Below are 18,882 nucleotides of genomic sequence, written 5' to 3'. Positions count from 1 at the left end.
TAAGTGTTTTACAAAGTTTACCTTGAAGCTCTGGTGAGTTGCAAGAGCAGCAGCAGGTCATAATGGAAACAGATTTAGTCATAGTGGGAAAAATTTGAGCTTGATGGAAACTGCAAGGTTGTTTAATAAACAATTCTTCAAAGCTGGTGCTATTATGAAAATACCTGTAATAAAAGAAAATAAAATTGTCCTTAGCTCTTGGAGTGTGATGATGATGACATACTTAAAGGTTTTATTTGTTTAGCATGTAACTACTTCTATTTCAGATTATATGTGGCAGAAAGAATCTTCCTGCTTGCTATATACTACCCCATTTAGATCATTTCATTGCATCCCATACCTAGCATGCTTCCATTAGCTTGATTAATACCAATTCCTCTGCAGCCATTGCCTCAGCATGACCAAAGTGATGACCATATTTCCTCTTCATGCAGGAGAGTGTCGAGGCGGGGAATAAGGAGACTACAGGAGTTGCTGAGAAAGAAAATGAGGTACATATGAATAGCCTCAAGAGTGTGGTTGTGCTTTTATGTCTTCAAGAGAATCATGTCAAAAAAATTGATTTGTCATTTGCATGTCATCAATAGGCAGGCCAGTACAATACAACTGCGACCTAGCTGTGGTATATAGTCTAGCACTGCACAGATATATCTATATCCATGGCATATGTTCTAACAGATCACTTCTCATTCAGTGCAGGATTTACCTGAGAAACTGCCTGTTGCAGCAGTATAGAGTGATGAATATTTCAGGGCAGCAAACAAAGTAGTTCCATGGCAGAAGGAACTGTTTCTCTTGACATTTGGAAATACACTGCATAGATTCCTAGTAGCTTTTGCAATTTCCGTAAATTTTTTTGCCTCACCTTCCTGAAAACTTCTTTATAAAAAGTAAAAAACCCTTTGATTAATCATTTCTTTTTCCTACCACAATATGCCCTAAGCTAAAACAGATACTTTAAAATAATCATGTTATGAGTTGGTTGCTAAAGCGCAATATGGCATTGTTAGATACAGTTAAAATCAAATTACAAAGCAAATGAAAAGCTCAGTGACATACTTTAAGCTGTGCATGTGTGGACTTGAATGATTGCATTTTGCTTATATTTCTTCAGGAGTGATAAAAGTACTTACTCTGAATCTTCGTATACTAAAGTGAAACTATGATGTGTTCAAATGTGCACAGGATATTAAACATATTAAACACAGGGATAGAAGTAAGGACTGGGAAAAAGATTATAACTCCTAGTTACTAATCATTCGGGATTTGTATCTCAAGGTACTGGCAGCCTCTTATTTTTTTGTTATTTGTTTTGGTGCCACGGTATATACAAAAAGATCATGAACTGGTCTCTGTTCACTGGTTTTAGAACATACTAAATTCAGCTGTCCAAGCTTAGGTTTGTTATCCTGCTGTAAAATAACACTAACTCTCCTAGAGTCGAGGATGAATCTGTGGCTCTAGAGTATGCCAGTGTCACTGGGAAGTGAATTTGGGACTCAGTGGTGCCATGCTCCTCAGCAGCGCTGTCACATCCATGTGGAAAACAGTGGAATTGCATAGCAAGAAAGTCCAGGGTGGTAGATCAAGCCCAACTTTGTGTTGACACAGTGCAATAGAGTGTTGTGTTGCTCTTCTAGCATTGGCTTGCCACTCCCAAGAAGTCTGGTCCAAGAAGAAACATGCAAGAAATGCCTCACTGTTCTGTGAGCAGCATGGCTAAGTCTTTGAAATCTTTTTCCTTTATTCTAATACTACTTGTTCTTATAAAGTTGAGGTCTCTTATCTGAGGGTGAATTTGACCCTGTGTTCTGTTTAAAATAGCTGTTTAAAACTGTATACTGTATGCAGAAGAGCTGGCATAAGTGATCAAGCTATTTGCTAAGCTGATATCTGACTGCCAGTGGAGGGTGGTCCCTTTGGTACTCTAAGTTGCCTACAAATTCTGCGGTACTACCCCAGAATCTTCCAAACTTTGTAATTGATACATTCCCTAAAGCATGATGATTGGTTCCTCTTGACATTAGCTAGCTTAGCTGCGATTATAACCAACTGTCATAAAAATTACCTGTTCCTGTTCTAAATGCAGCCTTGGGGCAAGAACTTCAGCTCTGGAAGACCAGCATAGCTCAGGAAGCTCCTCTGGTAGACCCCAGTGGCAGGTTTGGTACCCTCCTTCTCCTCACCCTAGGCTTGTTCTTGCTGCTGCTGAATCTGTGGCATTGTACTGAGCAATGTTAATGGGAGTACAACAGTGTGAATTGACTGCATCCTGTCTAAAGAAGAATTCACATCTGTGCAATTAAATAGTCAAGTGGTTCTATCATAGCCCTCGTTTATCCTGGATAATTTGTTCTTGTGCCCCTCTGTGGTTGATATAATGGGACAACTGTCCAACTTTCAATAATACTGCTAGAGGTAGCTGATTTGGAATAATCTTAGAATGTCTAATTTTATTTATGACCTACATAAAAGGCATTTGTAGGACTGATTTTCAGTACGAAGTAAGGTAATATACTTGTATTTGCAGTAGTGGTTCAGCATCGCTGGAAATGAATTCAGCCTCCTTCTTTTTTTTTCTTTTCTCTCTGTACTAATCAAATATATTTGAGGCTGAATGTAAGGTTCATCCTGTGCTACCTCACATGCCTTTTTGTAAAAGATGTGTTTAGTCTTCTAGCTTGCATTGGGTTTGCACTCTAAGACACAAGAACAAGTGATTATGCAATTGTAGGCTGTGGTATGCATTTAGTGACTCATAGCTACACGCTGTGAGAGCATTACTGTGGGACATTTGTGAGCTGATTCATGTAAATTAGTATTCTCCTCCTTCATGAAATAAAATGGGCTATACAAATCTAATAACTAGAAAAGAAATAGTTGATCGTAATCACAACAGATAGCCAGATCAATTTTTGCAGCACGCTGTTAGGAGAGCATAGTATAAAATCAATCTGATGTACACTCTATTCCCACCTTTCCTACTAGTCTCTTCCAGGATTTTTACACTCATCATTTATTTGTATATCTTCTTGAATCAAGGCCACTAAAATTGTTAATACTGTAAGTGTCAGACTTGCATGCCTTATAGGAGAAGATGTCAACATCTGCCCATGTCTTTTGATGTTACTTCTTTTTACAATAGAGCATCCTTCATCAGCAGCATTTTCAATTTAAATTAAAGTTCCCCAGTAATTTCTACAAATCCGTATAGTATTTTCTGCCTTCAAGGACTCTAGAAAGAATTTCTTTATCACATCATTAATAGCGGTGAATAGGAGTAGTGCTAAATATTAAATGTTGCTAAAAAACAATGCCTGAAGTACCCATGAACAGTTGCTGAGTTCAGGTAGCAGAGTTAGCGTCATCCATGGGGAGAGATCAAACTGAGGAAACAAAGAGCATCAGACTGTTAACTGGAGATCAAAGAGATCAAGCTAACTGTGGCTTGACATTGGTACCTCTAAACAGTTTTCCTTGAGTGTTTTTCCTGAAACTATCTGCTGTAAGTTAAAAATTCCATCTAGAAATTAATTAGATTAAAAGAACGAGTTTTCATTTACTTCCCACCCTTTGAACCTTAAGACCAATCCATTGTAAGTATATACCCAATATGCTACTGTAAGCAGTATATAGCAATACAAATGTTAGGGTGATACATAAATTATAGTAACAATTTCTGCTGGATGAAGGATTCAACATTGATCTAGTAATAGGCAGGTATTTTCCATCTATCTTTCAAGAACTGGAAGAAATCATGCATTATCTTTTCAACGTGGATTGATCAGAAATGGTTCAGTCATATCCAGACTGAATGGGCTTTTATGTATCTTTTTATACTGACATAATGATAGATCTTTGCAGTTACATTTTTTCCTGATCTTTATCCAGCTGCAGAATATATTTACTTTTCCTGATATAGCCTGATTTATTAGTCCCTCTTTAGAAAGGAGTGTGTAATTAATATTACAAGATTTTGAAGCCAACCAGATCCAGAGGTAGCTGACTAGCTGGAGACGCTTGGAGCCTCTTACCAAGAACACATTTCCATTAGCAGGGTCCTGTGGACCCCTTGGACAGCTTGCAAGCTCCTCCTCCTCAGCAGAACCAGTGGTAAATTTCTTCCACAATACAGCTGGATGCAAGAGAAGGAAAAAATACTACAGCCTTGGCAGTTACTCCACTAATAACTAGTCCCCTGGGAACTTCTTTAAGTGTTGCCTAGTGAGGTTTCATAAATTTCTTTTTCCTGCCTGTTACTCGGCTCTCTGCACAAGCTTGCCCCCAGCACTGATCTCCTCCATAATCAGGAGGAATACCAGTGAGACCATAGGTCAGCATCACCCAGGGAGGTCACGGAGCAGAGACTGGTCCATGGTCTCTCCAACAAACATTGTACTCATCTCCTGAAAATCCTCCCTCCTGTTGTTTTTAGGTGGTACCTGTTGGTGAGGGGGCTGCGGCATCAGAAAACAGTGTGGCCATGGCAGCAGGAGCGGTGATGGCACTGCTGCCACTGAGCGGGAGATGTTGCTGAAGGTGACAAACCTCAGGGAGAAGAAAAGGAATCTAATGTGTCTCAGGTAACTCATGTCAGTGCATGGAAGAGAGTGTTAGGGCAATTGGGACAGATTCAGCAGCCTTAGGGAGGAGGCAAGGCTCCTGAATGTCTGTGCCCCAGGTCTGACCAGTGGCAAGGCTGATGTTCTCCTGGATAGCCCTGGGAGGGGCCCACACAGGGTATCCTTCTTCTGAGTTCTTAATTTGGGTTGTACCTGCCTTTGTACCCCTGTGTATCCCTGGGCTTGTGGATGGGACTCGATGGCGGATGGCTCCTGTGTGGGGCCAGGACAGTTATGGACAGTGTATTGTTTGAGCTCCCCCTCCTGCTGTTGTCTCTCTCTGCCCCTCTGTGGAGATGAGATTTTATCACATAACATAGCAGGGCTTTGTGAGAAATAGACAGAAAAAGGATTGGATTTTTCTTGTGTCCTGGCACCATGTCTATTATAGCATTACTTGTTTTATGTAAGTCGTGGGTGGTCAAGCCATCTATCTGTATCTGGCCTGCCACCTTTTTGTTCTGCAGTCTCTGAGGAGCTGGTGAACATCTACTAGAGCAGACCCTACAGCTGGGCACCCAGCTGCCACCTTTTGTCCATTGCATGTTGTATTTCTTCTGTGCCCAGAATAATATGGTCTGGCAGGGGATCAGTGAACATGTTTTTTTTCAGGTTGGATGCTCCAATAACACTTATTAAATGCTTTTTGTACTAGGTTTCATTAACTGTGAGATGCTACCTACTTGCCTTTGCTTTCTCTGCTCCCCCGTTACATGGCTGTGTTACGACCCGCCCCAGAAAAAGGGAGGGGGTAACCCAGGTTTTTCAAATAATCCCTTGGAGTGGATTAGAGTGAAACGACACTGAATAATTGGTGTCTGAAAACATATCTGGCAAGGTTTATTTTAAAAATTCTGTATCAACAAGCTGCTAACAGTTTTGGGTTTTGTCATAAAACAATGTAACATAAAGATAACTTTGGGGGGGGGGAGAAAACTGTTTAGGGAGAGGAAAACCAGGATGAGAGTGGGAGGAAAAGAAAAGCTGAGAGTACAAAGAAATGGATATAGTCACCGCCCACTGGATCCAGTGATGCTTGAGAGCCGATGGTCTTGATTCCTGGCGGTGGGGAGAAGGAGAACCCAAATTCTCAAAGTCCACCAGTCAGTTTATATACCTAGCATGCTTTTGCACCTCCCTGGCATGAGGAGTTGTTTGCCTTTTAGGGCTTAGCACTGGAGGAGGGATGGGCCCGACTGGCCACCTGAGGTATCTTTTTGCCTTTTAGGGCTTAGCCCCTCTGAGACAACTTCTTGCCTTTAGGGCTTAGTCCCACCTGAGGCAACTTCTCTTTGCCTTTTTAGGGCTTAGTCCCACCTGAGGCATCTTCTTGCCTTTTAGGGCTTAGCACTGAGGGGATGGGCTCAACTGTCCATCTGGTATCCCCTTGTGTTTTTAGGGCAAAAAGTCAAAGCCTGCAAACTCCCTGGGTGCATAATCATTAACTTTTCAGTCTCTGACAGGCTGTAAATCAGAGAAATCCCCTCAATCAGTCAAAGAAATAGGTCATGTTTCCTCCTTTCATCACCTTTGTATCACTATTATCCTGCTGACTTGAATTTCCAGAGAAATACAGGACAGTGACTACTGGAACTAGTGCCTTTACCCAAACCTGCCCAAAATTAAGAGCACAGTGGAGGAGAAAGGTCTGTTAATTTCCATGCACACCAAAATGAAACCCAAACAGAGCACTTTTATTATTTATTGCAAAATTTTTGGATAATAGAAAGTAGACCTTACGAGAACTAGGGGAACAGTGAAAACAGGGAAGGGATTACGCCTTTACATTCTGAACAAATAGTGTTTTTCTGTCTTAAGAATCCACTGTGGAGAAAAAAGAATTCCCAATCCCAATATGTGCCCCATGCAATATACCAACAATAGTGATTCCTGATTGAAATAAAGTAGTAAATAGTCCTTGCATTTCTTTGCTTTCGGGGGGTGGGTCATTTTGTTTTGTTTGTTTTTTTCTTTTTTTTTCTTTTTTCTTTTTCTTTTCCCCAGGAAAAGGTCAGCAACAATCCCTTCAGTAGTAATAGAGCCGGCATCAAACAACGAAGGGGAGGAGAGAACATGAAGTCATCATGAATGAGTCCAAAGATGCCACAGCAGAGATGGCACTCAGGACACTGACACTTCTCCCGGTGAAATTTCCCAAGTTGGGAAGTGATCAGAAACCTACTAAAGAAATCCAGTCTGTACCGCCTAAAGATCAGCCTGTTCCAGAAGAAGATGCAGGTTCTGTGATGCCACCTGGCTTTCTCTATAAGGTCTGCTTCTTCATTCTTCTTTTAGATATCCCTTTAGATCTAACTTCTGTGGATGTCTGTCTGCAGAGGTAGTGTGATGTTCTTGAGGTCAGAGGATACTAATTTATCAACAAGACACATGCACATGTTGCTTCATAAATGAAGTCTGAGAAGATACGTTTTCTGCACACTGTTGTTGCTGTGCATATCCTTATGTAACTGTAAGACTCACAAAGTACAAGAAACCATTAATCTCACCAATCAACTGCTGTAAATTAATATATTGAAAAAAAGTGCTCTGCCACGGAGTTAGTCAGGAATATTGTTGATATATGCTAATTATATTTGATACGCTAACAATATATTTGATCTCTAAGGTCTCTTCCAAACTCAAACCATTCTATGAATCTATGAACATTAAAATGGCATTTTTCTGGCCTGAAAATCTATAGAGGAAGTACTGTTCTGTTGAAACCCATGGGACTTACAATTCGTGGTAATGACGGCAAAATGTCATTCGTAACTTTAGTAATATTATAAACTGTTAGGGTAATCAAACAGAAAAATTTAATGAGGCATTAGAGAAATTCTTTCCTTGGCTGGCAAGACCCCCAGGGTTTCCTGGTTCATAAGGTTCTTGGATAATTCTTCTCACTTCAGAATCACTGAGCAGCAGAAAAGCTCCTTGAGGATGGACGAACTTTACATACTTCCTATTTAATTTGCATAGTTCAGACTAATTAGTCCATAGCACTCCATAAGTATGCCATTCTTCTTGGTCTATTCTCATTGCTCAGGTATTTTTTTGAGAATAATGTTAAGGTGAGGGTGAACGTTATCGTAACTATGACAGATATGCTGACAATAGTTCATCTTTTGTTTTTCATCACACTCTCTTGGGTCAGATGTAAATAAGGAGAAGCAGAATATATGCTTGCCATCTGGTTCACAATGCCACTTTCTTTCATTTCACATGGAACTGTCTGTGCTTTGAGAAAATTAGGCTAACTCTCTCTCAAGGAACGATAGCATTTACTTAAAATGGTCTGTTCACAATGACATGCTGATCATGCCAATGTTTTAATGATCACCCCTTTGAAAGGCAGATATTTTTGGCATACCATCTACCAGTATGTGGGAGCTCCTTCCCGGTCAAGCATTAAGTAGGGTTCCTGTTACCCACCTTTTTGATGACCTGTGCAGTACAACCAACTCAAATTTCCGTAGATGTTCACAAGAAGAATAAAATCAGTGGCCACAACAAGACAGTGAGAGAATCTGAAGTCAGAAGTTCCTGGGAGTCTTTCTGAATTTTATTTGCAAAATCTGCCAAAATCTCTCTCTCAGATATCATAATGATAGTGGGGAATGAAAGGAAATTCCTTACACAGGAGGAATGATGGTGGCAGGACTAGTCCAAGTGGCAGGACTTGTGAGATATTGCAGTATCATCTGGCCTTGAGATCCTGTAACCTTGGGAAAGGACCTTAATTTTCCTTGGATGATCTTAGGAAGGCTTAAGCTGTCCCTGCTTCCAAGGAAATGCATAGAAAACTGTGATATAAATTAATGACAACATGAACAATTTATGCCAGGTCAAAGCAGATGATTCTACTCTGCTCTCATGAGACTCCACCTGAAGTACTGTGTACAGTTCTGATGTCCTCAACTTAAGAAGGATGTGAAACTGTTGGAGCAAGTGTAGAAGATGGCCACAAAGGTGATAAGAGGACTGGAGCACCCGCCCTACAAAGGCAGGCTGAGAGGGTTGGGGCTGTTAGGCCTGGAGAAGAGGAGGTTGTATGGAGACCTCATAGCAACCTTCCAGTATCTGAAGGTGGCCTGCAGGGAAGATGGAGAGGGACTCTTTGTCAGGAATTGTAGTGATAGGATGAGGAGTAATGGGTACAAATTGAAAGAGGGCAAATTTAGATTGGATATTAGGAAGAAATTTTTTACTCTAAGGGTGGTGAGACACAGGAACAGATTGCCCAGGGAGGTAGTGGATGCCCCAGTCCTGGCAGCGTTCAAGACCAGGTTGGATAAGGCCTTGAGCAACCTGGTCTAGTGGGAGGTGCCCCTGCCTGTGGCAGGGAGGTTGGGACTAGAGGATCATTAAGGTCCATTCCAACCCCTTAACATTCTGTGATTCTGTGATAATTTGAACGTACCTGTCTATAGCCATATGTTTGCATAAAGGTGGCGTCTTTTTATTTTTGGTCAAGATCTAACAGGTAATTTTGTTGAGAAAATATATCTCCCTTAGATCACATCTATGTTTGGTGTTATTTTCTTCAGGTTGAAGTTCTACATGATTTCGAGGCAGCTAACAGTGATGAACTCAATTTAAAACGAGGAGATATTGTACTAGTAATTCCTTCTGAGACCACAGCTGATCAGGTAAAAACATGTGGTTCTTGCTTTTGTTGACATTTTTCTTTGTCTCAACTTTATTTTCTCACAGATTATAGTTAATGAGACTGCATATTCAAAATGTCATTACTGTAAGAAAACACAAAGATTTAATTTTGGCTTTTTACTTGGTGTCATTTGACACTAAATGGCAAAGCTGACTACACTTGAAGTCCCAGATATATGCTATTAGCAGGATGTGACCTCAGCTTATTTTCTAGGGCTTTTTTTATGCTACATTGTAATTGATTTTATACAGACAGAGGTACTCAAATGCAGAGGATGACTTACAAATTGTGCGTAATGTTGTTCTATATAATTTTGTCCTAACATTGCAGTAGAACTGATTACATGCTCCCTAGATGTTCAGAGTTTTTATGTGTGGATTTGGAGAAATAATACAAATTCACCCACAGAGAGCACTGAGAACATACGCAGATTGTGCTGTCCTATAGCCTTAAGGTATGTGCTGCTGCTCTGATAAAGATAACTTTGCCCTCTGGAAGCCTGAACCTGAATTAAACAACACTTTGATTTCATTTAAGGCATCATTTTGTTTTAACAATGCATTTCAGGTGAACATTTAAACAGTTGCATTCCATATGTTAAACTGAATTCCAGTGAAGTGTATTGATTTTGGCCACTGCTTTAAAAGAGAATACTATACTGCACACTATTAGCACCAGCAACCCCATGGGCATCAGTTTGGGGTTTGAGAGGTGGAGGACTGGATTCTGCCTAATCAGGTAGCTAAGAGCACTGCTCTGAATGAAGAATATTTCTTAAAATAGGCCTAAATACTAATACCCTAAGCACATATGAGTGCTGGGAACTGTGTTTGAAATTGTTTTGCTGATTGATGCTGTCCAAAGGTAGATAATAATCAATGTTCATAATCTCAGATGAACATTCTTTTAATTCAAGAGACAACTAATTGCTTTTTGTGGGTGGGGGTTTTTTCTTATTTCAGAACAAAATACTTTTAATTCAGCAGGCACTTAGCTCTTTTTATAGGGATAGAGTCTATTATCCTTACTCAAATTATGCTATGTGTTGCTTCATCAGTAGTTTACTTGATTTCATTATCAGTGTACGCAGAATAGGAAACTGCTCTTAGGATAGCGAAATACGGTCTCTGTCTTCAGACTGTTTTTCCTAGGATATTAGGTGTTAAATATGCTTTATCTTCACTTGGTGAGTGTATGAAGTATATTCTTCTTCTGGTGTGCATCATAATTCCAATAGAATTAATTGAAGTAAATTGTGTGCAATGATGGAGAAAATAAACCTGTATGTATTCATGTTTCTGAAACCATTCTGTTCATATCTTTATTACTTAGTACATCTTTGCCCTTCATGTTTAACATCACCATAAAGCTTAATTTTTGTCTTTTGTCAGGTACTGGTACAAATTGTTGATTTATATAGAGGGGTTTTATCTTTGTTTTTCTTTGTTAGTCTTTATTCTTCCAAATTGACCTATCTAAAGCCATAATTCTAATACAGCTGGTAACATCGGTCTGTGTTCTCCATTTAAAGCAAGCCAGTCCCATCCAGTGGCTTTTTCCACTAGTCTTTAGTTGAAGTTATTATCCAGTAAAACTGTGTATTCCTTCATACAACCTATGCTGCCTATTCTAGAGAGCTGCAGTTCCTCTATCTCTCAGATATTCATGTGCTTCAAAAACATGTCCCCAGTTAATTGTATCCAGCCAGTGCCATATATAAAGCTGGATCTGCTTTCATGATCTGCTTATCTGGGGGCAGACAGCCAGTATACTGCAGCACATGCAGCCACTAAGCAATAATGACTCGATCGTGTAGTGATGATCTGTTCAAGCTACTCTGTGTCCAGATGTACAGTTTGTGCAATAATAATATGGCTGCATTACAAGTTCTGTTTGTCATGGCTTTGCTCTGGCTCCTGTTCTTAAAAGGAATAAGATACAGAGTTACTGAGTTAGGTTGATCCTTTTTAAAAATACCAAATTGATTTTATTCCGGTAGAATTTATCACACTTAAGAGAACCCAGTACTTTCCAAAAAAATCTCTGGTTTGGTTGCTTGGACTGCTAGTGATTTGTTTACAATTTTGCTTGTCAACTTCTGGTTTGGGTTTCCAGGAGTTTTTGGAAACATTATTACATATTTTCTAGAGATAGTAACTCCAGAGTTTGCAAGAGCTGTTATTTCTTCTGACTGCTAATACATGATTAAGAGAAAAAAAATATCTAGGAAAAAATAAAGATTCAAAACTTTTTCCACCATCTAAGATACTGAGTTCAGCTAGGCGTTAGATGGGGCTAAAGGCCATACCATGTGCTAACGATTATAAGCACCAAATCTTTTAGCCGTGTCACTCTGAAACATCTTCAAGTCTGAAACTTGTAGTGAGGAATGGGGTTGACATGAAATTTAAGACTGTCTTTTTCTTTGCAGGAGGCTGGCTGGTTGACTGGCATTAAGGAATCTGAGTGGCTTCAGTACAGAGATGCAAATAGTTATAAAGGACTTTTCCCAGAGAACTTCACGCGCCATCTGGAATAATTCTCCCAGGCAGATGAACGTGATATGAAGCTCAGTCAGTAGGTTTTTAACCTCTTTGAAACACAGGAGCCCATCTTTTGTAGTTTAAGCTATTAATGGTTTACAGACTGGTGTCAGACAAAGCTTGTTGGAACATATTGAAATGAGTATGAATGCAAACAGTTAAGCTAGCAATTTCTGAAGCAGTACATGGGAAAAAAAAATTATATAAAAATGTCCTTATTTGTTAATAAGTATGTGGCGACAGGTTTGTTTGTGCTTTGTCAGAGCTATGGTGATCCTGTATTTGGTCCTTTTCCATGAAATCTGAAATTAGCTTCCTGAATACCAAAACCTTAACTTCTCTGCACTAAGTGTATTGTATTGAGTTGCACTGCAGAAGATTTAATTAATTATCCTGTAGTTATGAGGTCAAACTATTATAAATTTCATGTGTTTAAAAAAATAATTAACTACTGCAACATTTTTCAGTGTTATTTTGGACATGCATAGTATATACACAAGAACTTATATGTGTATATATAAGTGCATATGTCTATATATGCATTTGCACAACTTCATGGTAGTTCTTTGGCTGTGTAGTATCATCCAGTACATGCATTGCTCTTTCACTGTCTGGCATAACAGGAAAAGGTTTTGTTTCAAAGCAAAACTAGCTGCTCCATTGCCAAAACATATTACAGTATCTGTGTTTGTAATGTGAAATTTTCATTCTTAGATAATGAATAACATCATGTTCAAAGCTGCTAACCTTTGAGAAGGCATGGCTCAGTCTCCTCTTTCACTGCAGTAGTTACAATGAGATAAATCTGGAGGAGGAGCTCTTATGATGCTAATCTATACTTTTTTATTTAATTGGCTGAATACATTTTAAAAAAAGAAACAGAACTAATCTCTGAGAAGAAAGAAACACAATATATTTTCACTATATGTATTTATGCAGCTTACCTTTTAAAGTAAGATATATAATGTATCCTGTATCAAAAAGTCATCTGTAACTTATGTTTTCCAGTGCTGTGTCATTAAAAATAAACCTTTGGTCCAAAGAACCTGTTTCATCTGTGGTGCTTTCGAAGTTTTTTAACACTGAAGTCCATATTGTTTATACATTGTTTATATGATCTAATCTTAATTTAATGCTTCTTTTTCCAAAGAAATACAGCATAACAGGTGCACTGTCTAAATTCCTGCTCTCAAGCCTAGTTGTGGCCAGAATTCCAAAAGGTCTGGACCCCAGATCAGCTGCTGCTCCTCCTCTGACCGCCAGCTAATATCTGTCCACAAAGGAAGGGAGCTTGTCCATGCCTGACCATCACTCAACTGAAGATCTCTACCTCTTAGTAATTTTTCACTTTTCCAATTTTATGTGGAAAGTAAGTTCTCCATGAATCTGGAATCTGTTCTGTTGTGTTTGCTGAGGAATGGAAGCTGCAAATATTTAGGAACTTCTATATTTTCCTTGGAATTTAGTTATTTTTCATTATATTTTCGTTGGGTGCTTGGTTTGTATGCAAACAATATCTGTTTCTACTCCAACTCCATCTGTCAGATTTCACTTGAAGAAATGAGGGGTTGTGTCTCTCGAAGAGGTGGAAGTTGATTTTTCTCTGTTTCTCAGGATACAATGGCTTTCAAAAGCAAGTCTTATGATAGCTGTGTTTTGTGAAAAAGCTGAATGGCTCAACTGTGATAGCTGAGATTTTGGCTTTGAAATGTCACCATGAGTCTAAGGAGATTACAGGAAAGCTCTCTGATTTTCTGTTGATGCCTTCAACAGGTTTGATCTAGGGCCAAGAATCTCTCCAGAGACACAACTTGCTTTGGCTATCGTGTTACAATTCCTGACTCCAGTGCACCATTTTGAGGTGGTTATAATAACCTATTTCACCTGGTTTACAGTGATACTCTGATGACCTTCAGGCCAGTTTCCTGCTTAACTGCATCTCAACACTTGCATTTCGGTAATGGGTGCTCTTCAGATCAGTGCAAGAGACCAACACTGGGCAATGGAACCTCAGTTTCCCTGTGGACACCATGTCACCACTTCTTTGAAAGGGTCCTACAATCAAGTGAGACCATCACATGTGACAGTCCTAACCCTAAGGACACTATGATCAACCCAAAGCATTCCTTTAACCAGTGTCAGTTGTGTGCAGTTAACATTATTATGTTTTAGAAGTATCCACATCAAAGACACACCCTTGGCCATGATTCTTCTAATGTTCTTGATACAGCACAGTGTGCCAAATCCACAGAGGTGTTTGCAGCACACTTGAGATTTTACATAGACAGGAAAGGTCTCTGGTCTACAGCAAAGACCTTTCATGGTTTCTTCTGCCATGCTTTTCAGAAATACGTCTTGACTCTTCATTTTTTATTTCCACCTCTGTATAAAGAAAAACATAAATTCAAGAACTACGAAATGTCCACATCTTGCTGCAAGGACTGTCATTATTTGTTGGCAACGGGACGCACTGATAATGTCCCAAAAGCCATGCTATTGCCCATGATGTCTGTGTCATTTAAGTGCTGCAGGTGACTGTGTGTATGGCATACCATACATCTGACATCGAGTGTGTTTTCACATCTCACACATGCACCTCAGAGCCACAAAACAAGTGTCTTGCAGAAAGGATAAGGAAAATTATTAATGTTGTATCTTTAAAATTCTTTGCAAAATTCCATATACTAAGATGATAGATGTCAAAGGAAGGACATTGATAAGTTAGCCATGAATGTTAATTTTCCTAATTTTCCCTTCTAGCAGAAGGAGCTCATGAATAGAAATGTATTTCTCGTTTTGGATTGACAGCCTTTTCTTGTATAAAATTTTTTTTCTTACTCTAATTTTGTTAGGTAATCAGACATCTCTCAGACACTTTTATGTCTGCATCTCCTGAGATGAACACAGTAAGTGTATTTCTCTGTGATCTATAGAACTTTATTCTACGACAAACAAGGGAAATACTTTCTAGTATGTACTGCTGTTACATACCAGTGATACCCTTTCCCTCTGAAATTATATTAGCCCAGAATTATTTCTCCCTTTTCTTGGATTTTTGGATTAATACACTATATTGGACTTTGCAAATTACTGAATTTTTTGCTCTTGGAATGATTGTGAAACAATAGTCCATTGTATCTTTTTGTTTCTCTAAAGATTTATTTATGCCTAAGAGAGCACATAGTACTAACCTTGTAGAGCAGGTGTAATTTCTAATTCTACATAAATAAACACTCGAAAGATTTAGGGATCCAATCTCCTGATCCAGCAGACTGATTATGCATAGTGTGGCCTTGAAAGAAAGACAAAATAACTCAAGATGGAGGAACATCTCATGTGAGTGAACAAATAAATCGTGTATTTGCAGCTCATCTGTCTGGTTTACAACCTCACGTCAATAATGAAAAATGCATAAGCTGAACGACACTTCTGTCCCTTCTCACCTCATCTTCCACCTCCTCCTCCTCCCCTCCTTACCTCGCTTCATCTCTTCTACTAGGTGCAATTGTCCCTGCCACAAGAAGAGGAAAGGGAGACTGGGGAGTACAGTCCTACTCAGATGGCGTGGCATTTGATTCCAGGATGCTCTGATTGAAATAAATCAAAGTCTCATTAAGGTCACGCTTAATGAAAACTACTTAGTGTCTTGCTGTCTCAAGGAAAAAAGCATCAACCTACCCAACACCTACCCTGTGTTGGGTAGGTTGGATGGATGGCATTGGGAAAGAGCAGCCACTTGCTGTAGGACCCTTTAGAAGGCTGTCCTCTCTTGCACCCCTGTGCAGGCAGAGCATGAGCAAGTATTGAAGCTGTAGCAGCCATAAGTACCACAGTAGCTCAAAAACACCAGTTTGCTTCTTGAAGTACAAAATCAGGGGATTTTTGTTAGTTTTTCCAACAGATTTAAAGATCTATCTTTTTGTACTTAGGAAGCTAAGGCATGAAGATGACAGTTGATGAAACACCACCTGATAAGCCAATCCTCGAGTGCAGAGAGTAGATCAATTAATTAAGCAAGGTCACATTTGGGAAAGCAGTGCAAAAGAGCATGAAGGTGTTTTTGCAGCTGGCTGTGACAGGCAGTGTTACTGTGAGTTCTGTATTTTCTGGAGGCAAGACATTTGTTGCAGATAAGAGAACTACAATGGACTTGGTGCAAGCAAGCCTGTGAAATGACATGGCAGCCCCTTTGCTTCTGCTTTAAACCCCAGTCGTTTTTGAAGTAAAGAAGTCCTGTTTAATTGGGAAGAAGAATTTTAGGAAATGGCACATTCTCTGTCTAGGTTCAGAATTGGAGAATATGAAGTGGACTATGGTTTTGGGCACGGCATCTCACTAAATATGTAGATGTATAGATCTGTAATAGATAGTCACTTTTCAAAGATTCCTTCCTTAGTTGTTTGTGTGAGTTGACACAGGCAGGCAGCCACAACCACAACACCTCAGCTGAAATGCAGAGTAAATTTGTTTCATTACCTTCCTAACCAAAGGATCCCAAAGCAAGACCCAGACAGAGACACAAAAGTGGGAACTCAGACACCGTCAGGCTCAGTCCATCCTAGCAGGTGGTGAGCCTGCTGTTTGCACCAATTAATCAAGGGCTCATGCATGCATATTTTACCACCATGCTGTGATCTCCTCTGTGCTTTTTATGATCTCTGAGCTTTGATCTTCTCTCTCTATTCTCGTAGAGCTCAAGCATGTCTGTGAGAGTGTCTCCAAGTCTCTCAAAACACCTGCGTTATCTCTACACAGGTATTCTACTTCTCAGGCAGAAGACAAGCAGCAGTAGGCATAATATGTTTGATTTTCCATACCGTTACTCTCCAGGCCTTGGCATTCCTAGCTGCAAGGTCACTTGAGTGAATCTACCATCCTCCTCATCATTCTTCTACTTTTAACCCTTTACTCCCAAAAGTGTTCATCTACATGGTTTCAGCTCTAATGCTATCTTTGTGCACCATGTCTCTGTCAGTGTTTTGATTACGTCTGTGTTTTTCTTTCACTCTGACCTGTTTAATCAGCACAGAAGCATCATATGGGGATGTGCTGGTTTGAAAGTTAACCAGCAGAGGAAACCAAGCCAACTCAAAGAGAGATTACAAGTCAGAATAACAATTTAATAAAATAATACAATAAGTACGACCACACAGACAAGCAACAGGCAATAACCCACAAAACCCAAATGTACAACCCAGCACCCCGGGGCACAAACGAAGCGGTGCTACCTGGGCCCCCCCTTGAGTCCAAAAAAAGGGAGAGGGGAAAAAACCTGCTGGTGGGAGAGCTGCTGCAGTCCAACCAAAAGTGGTAATTGTAGTCCGGCCAAGGGTGATGAAGAGCTGCAGGTTGAGAGTGATGAGCTGCGGTCCTCCTCTGGATCCCACGAGTGGTCCCAAAGGTTCCGAAACTCCAGGTTTATATACTCTCCAGTTCAGGTGGGAATGTTCAGTCCTCCCCTCAGAGCGGGGAATTCCATAAAGGGTATGAGGGTGCTCATTCCATAAAAGGATATGAGGGTGCTCAGGAACATTCCCCCCCCCCACCCCCCCTCGCAGGCCTCTACTGACAACAGTTTCTGGGAAATGGCATGGAGGGCTATAGAATACACAGTTTGGGCTATACCCATTCAGTGATGAATCGGTCCCAGCTGTTCTAACCAGGACATTATCCACCCCTTATTCTATGCCGTCCATGTCATGCCCAAATTAACCCCCTTAAAAACTATGTCTCCTTAAAACTATATACACTTACATATATATATATATATATACAATGAAACATTACAGACCATTCTCACTCAAAATTAGGTCCCTTGTGGTACACAACGTGTCTCCCCATCTTTTTGCATTACCCACCAGGTGGAACCAGGTCCTTGAGCAAAAACAATCCCTCGGATGGGTTTGCCTTTGCTTGAGGTGGGACTAATCCAAACAGTCTTCCCTAACATTCCTTCATATGCACCACAGGGACTTTATCTCCATCTACAGTATGTAAAAGTTCTGATTGAGCAGGGCCAGCTCGATTGATGGAGCCTCAGGTGTTGACCAACCAGGTGGCCTTTGCTAAATGCAGCTCCCAGTGTTTGAAAGTCTCCCACACAGTGCCTTCAGGGTGGTTTTCAGCAGTCCATTGCACCGCTCAACTTTTCCAGCCGCTGGTGCATGGTAGGGGATATGATACACCCACTCAATGCCGTGCTCTTTGGCCCAGGTGTCTACGAGGCCATTCTTGAAATGGGTCCCATTATCAGACTCAATTCTCTCCGGGGTGCCATGTCGCCACAGGACTTGTTTTTCAAGGCCCAGGATGGTATTCCGGGCAGTGGCATGAGGCACAGGGTATGTCTCCAGCCATCCAGTACTTCCTTCTACCATGGTCAGTACATAGTGCTTGCCTTGGCGGGTTTTGGGGAGCGTGATGTAGTCAACTTGCCAGGCTTCCCCATACCTGTACTTTGACCACCGTCCACCATACCATAGTGGCTTCACCCTCTTGGCCTGCTTGATGGCAGCACATGTCTCACAGTCATGGATGACCTGTGAGACAATGTCCTTGGTTAAGTCCACCCCTCGGTCACGAGCCCATCTGTATGTTGCATCTCTCCCCTGGTGACCGGAGGCATCATGGGCCCATCGAGCCAGAAATAATTCTCCTTTGTGCTGCCAATCCAGATCTACCTGAGAGACTTTAATCCTGGCAGCTCGGTCCGCCTGCTCGTTGTTACGATGCTCCTCAGTAGCCCGTTTCTTGCCTACATGAGCGTCTACGTGACCGACCTTCACACTCAGCTTCTCTACCCGGCCAGCGATGTCCTGCCACATCTGGGATGTGCACTGTACAGCATCTGGACTTTTAGGGAATCTTTCATCCTCTGAAAAGATTATCTCCAGTACAGCTAATTCTCTTAAACACCGGATACCTTGTTCCATCATGTTCCACTGTCCTTGCTGTACGTGGAGGTCCTCCTTACAAAGGTATCTCTCCCTCACACTGGACAACAGTCGCCGCCAGAGGCTGAGAGTTTCCTGCCTCCTTCCAATCCCCT

General features: G+C 40.7%; 1 protein-coding gene across 1 annotated transcript in view; it reads left to right on the top strand.

Moving 5' to 3' along the window:
* Positions 1 to 12,879, top strand: part of LOC116788554 (amphiphysin-like) — a 126,854-nt gene extending 113,975 nt beyond the window's left edge. The window contains 8 exon segments of the mRNA XM_032691502.1: positions 435 to 491; positions 4,436 to 4,493; positions 4,496 to 4,525; positions 4,528 to 4,596; positions 6,638 to 6,686; positions 6,688 to 6,892; positions 9,170 to 9,271; positions 11,723 to 12,879. Coding sequence (XP_032547393.1) covers positions 435 to 491; positions 4,436 to 4,493; positions 4,496 to 4,525; positions 4,528 to 4,596; positions 6,638 to 6,686; positions 6,688 to 6,892; positions 9,170 to 9,271; positions 11,723 to 11,830 — 678 coding nt within the window. The 3' untranslated portion in view covers positions 11,831 to 12,879.
* Positions 12,880 to 18,882: the final 6,003 nt, after the last annotated feature.

Source organism: Chiroxiphia lanceolata, chromosome 1 (genome assembly GCF_009829145.1).
Source record: "Chiroxiphia lanceolata isolate bChiLan1 chromosome 1, bChiLan1.pri, whole genome shotgun sequence".
In the NCBI taxonomy this organism is placed as follows: domain Eukaryota; kingdom Metazoa; phylum Chordata; class Aves; order Passeriformes; family Pipridae; genus Chiroxiphia; species Chiroxiphia lanceolata.
The sequence above is the reverse complement of the archived record's forward strand: the minus strand, read 5'-3'. Positions and strand labels throughout refer to the sequence as shown.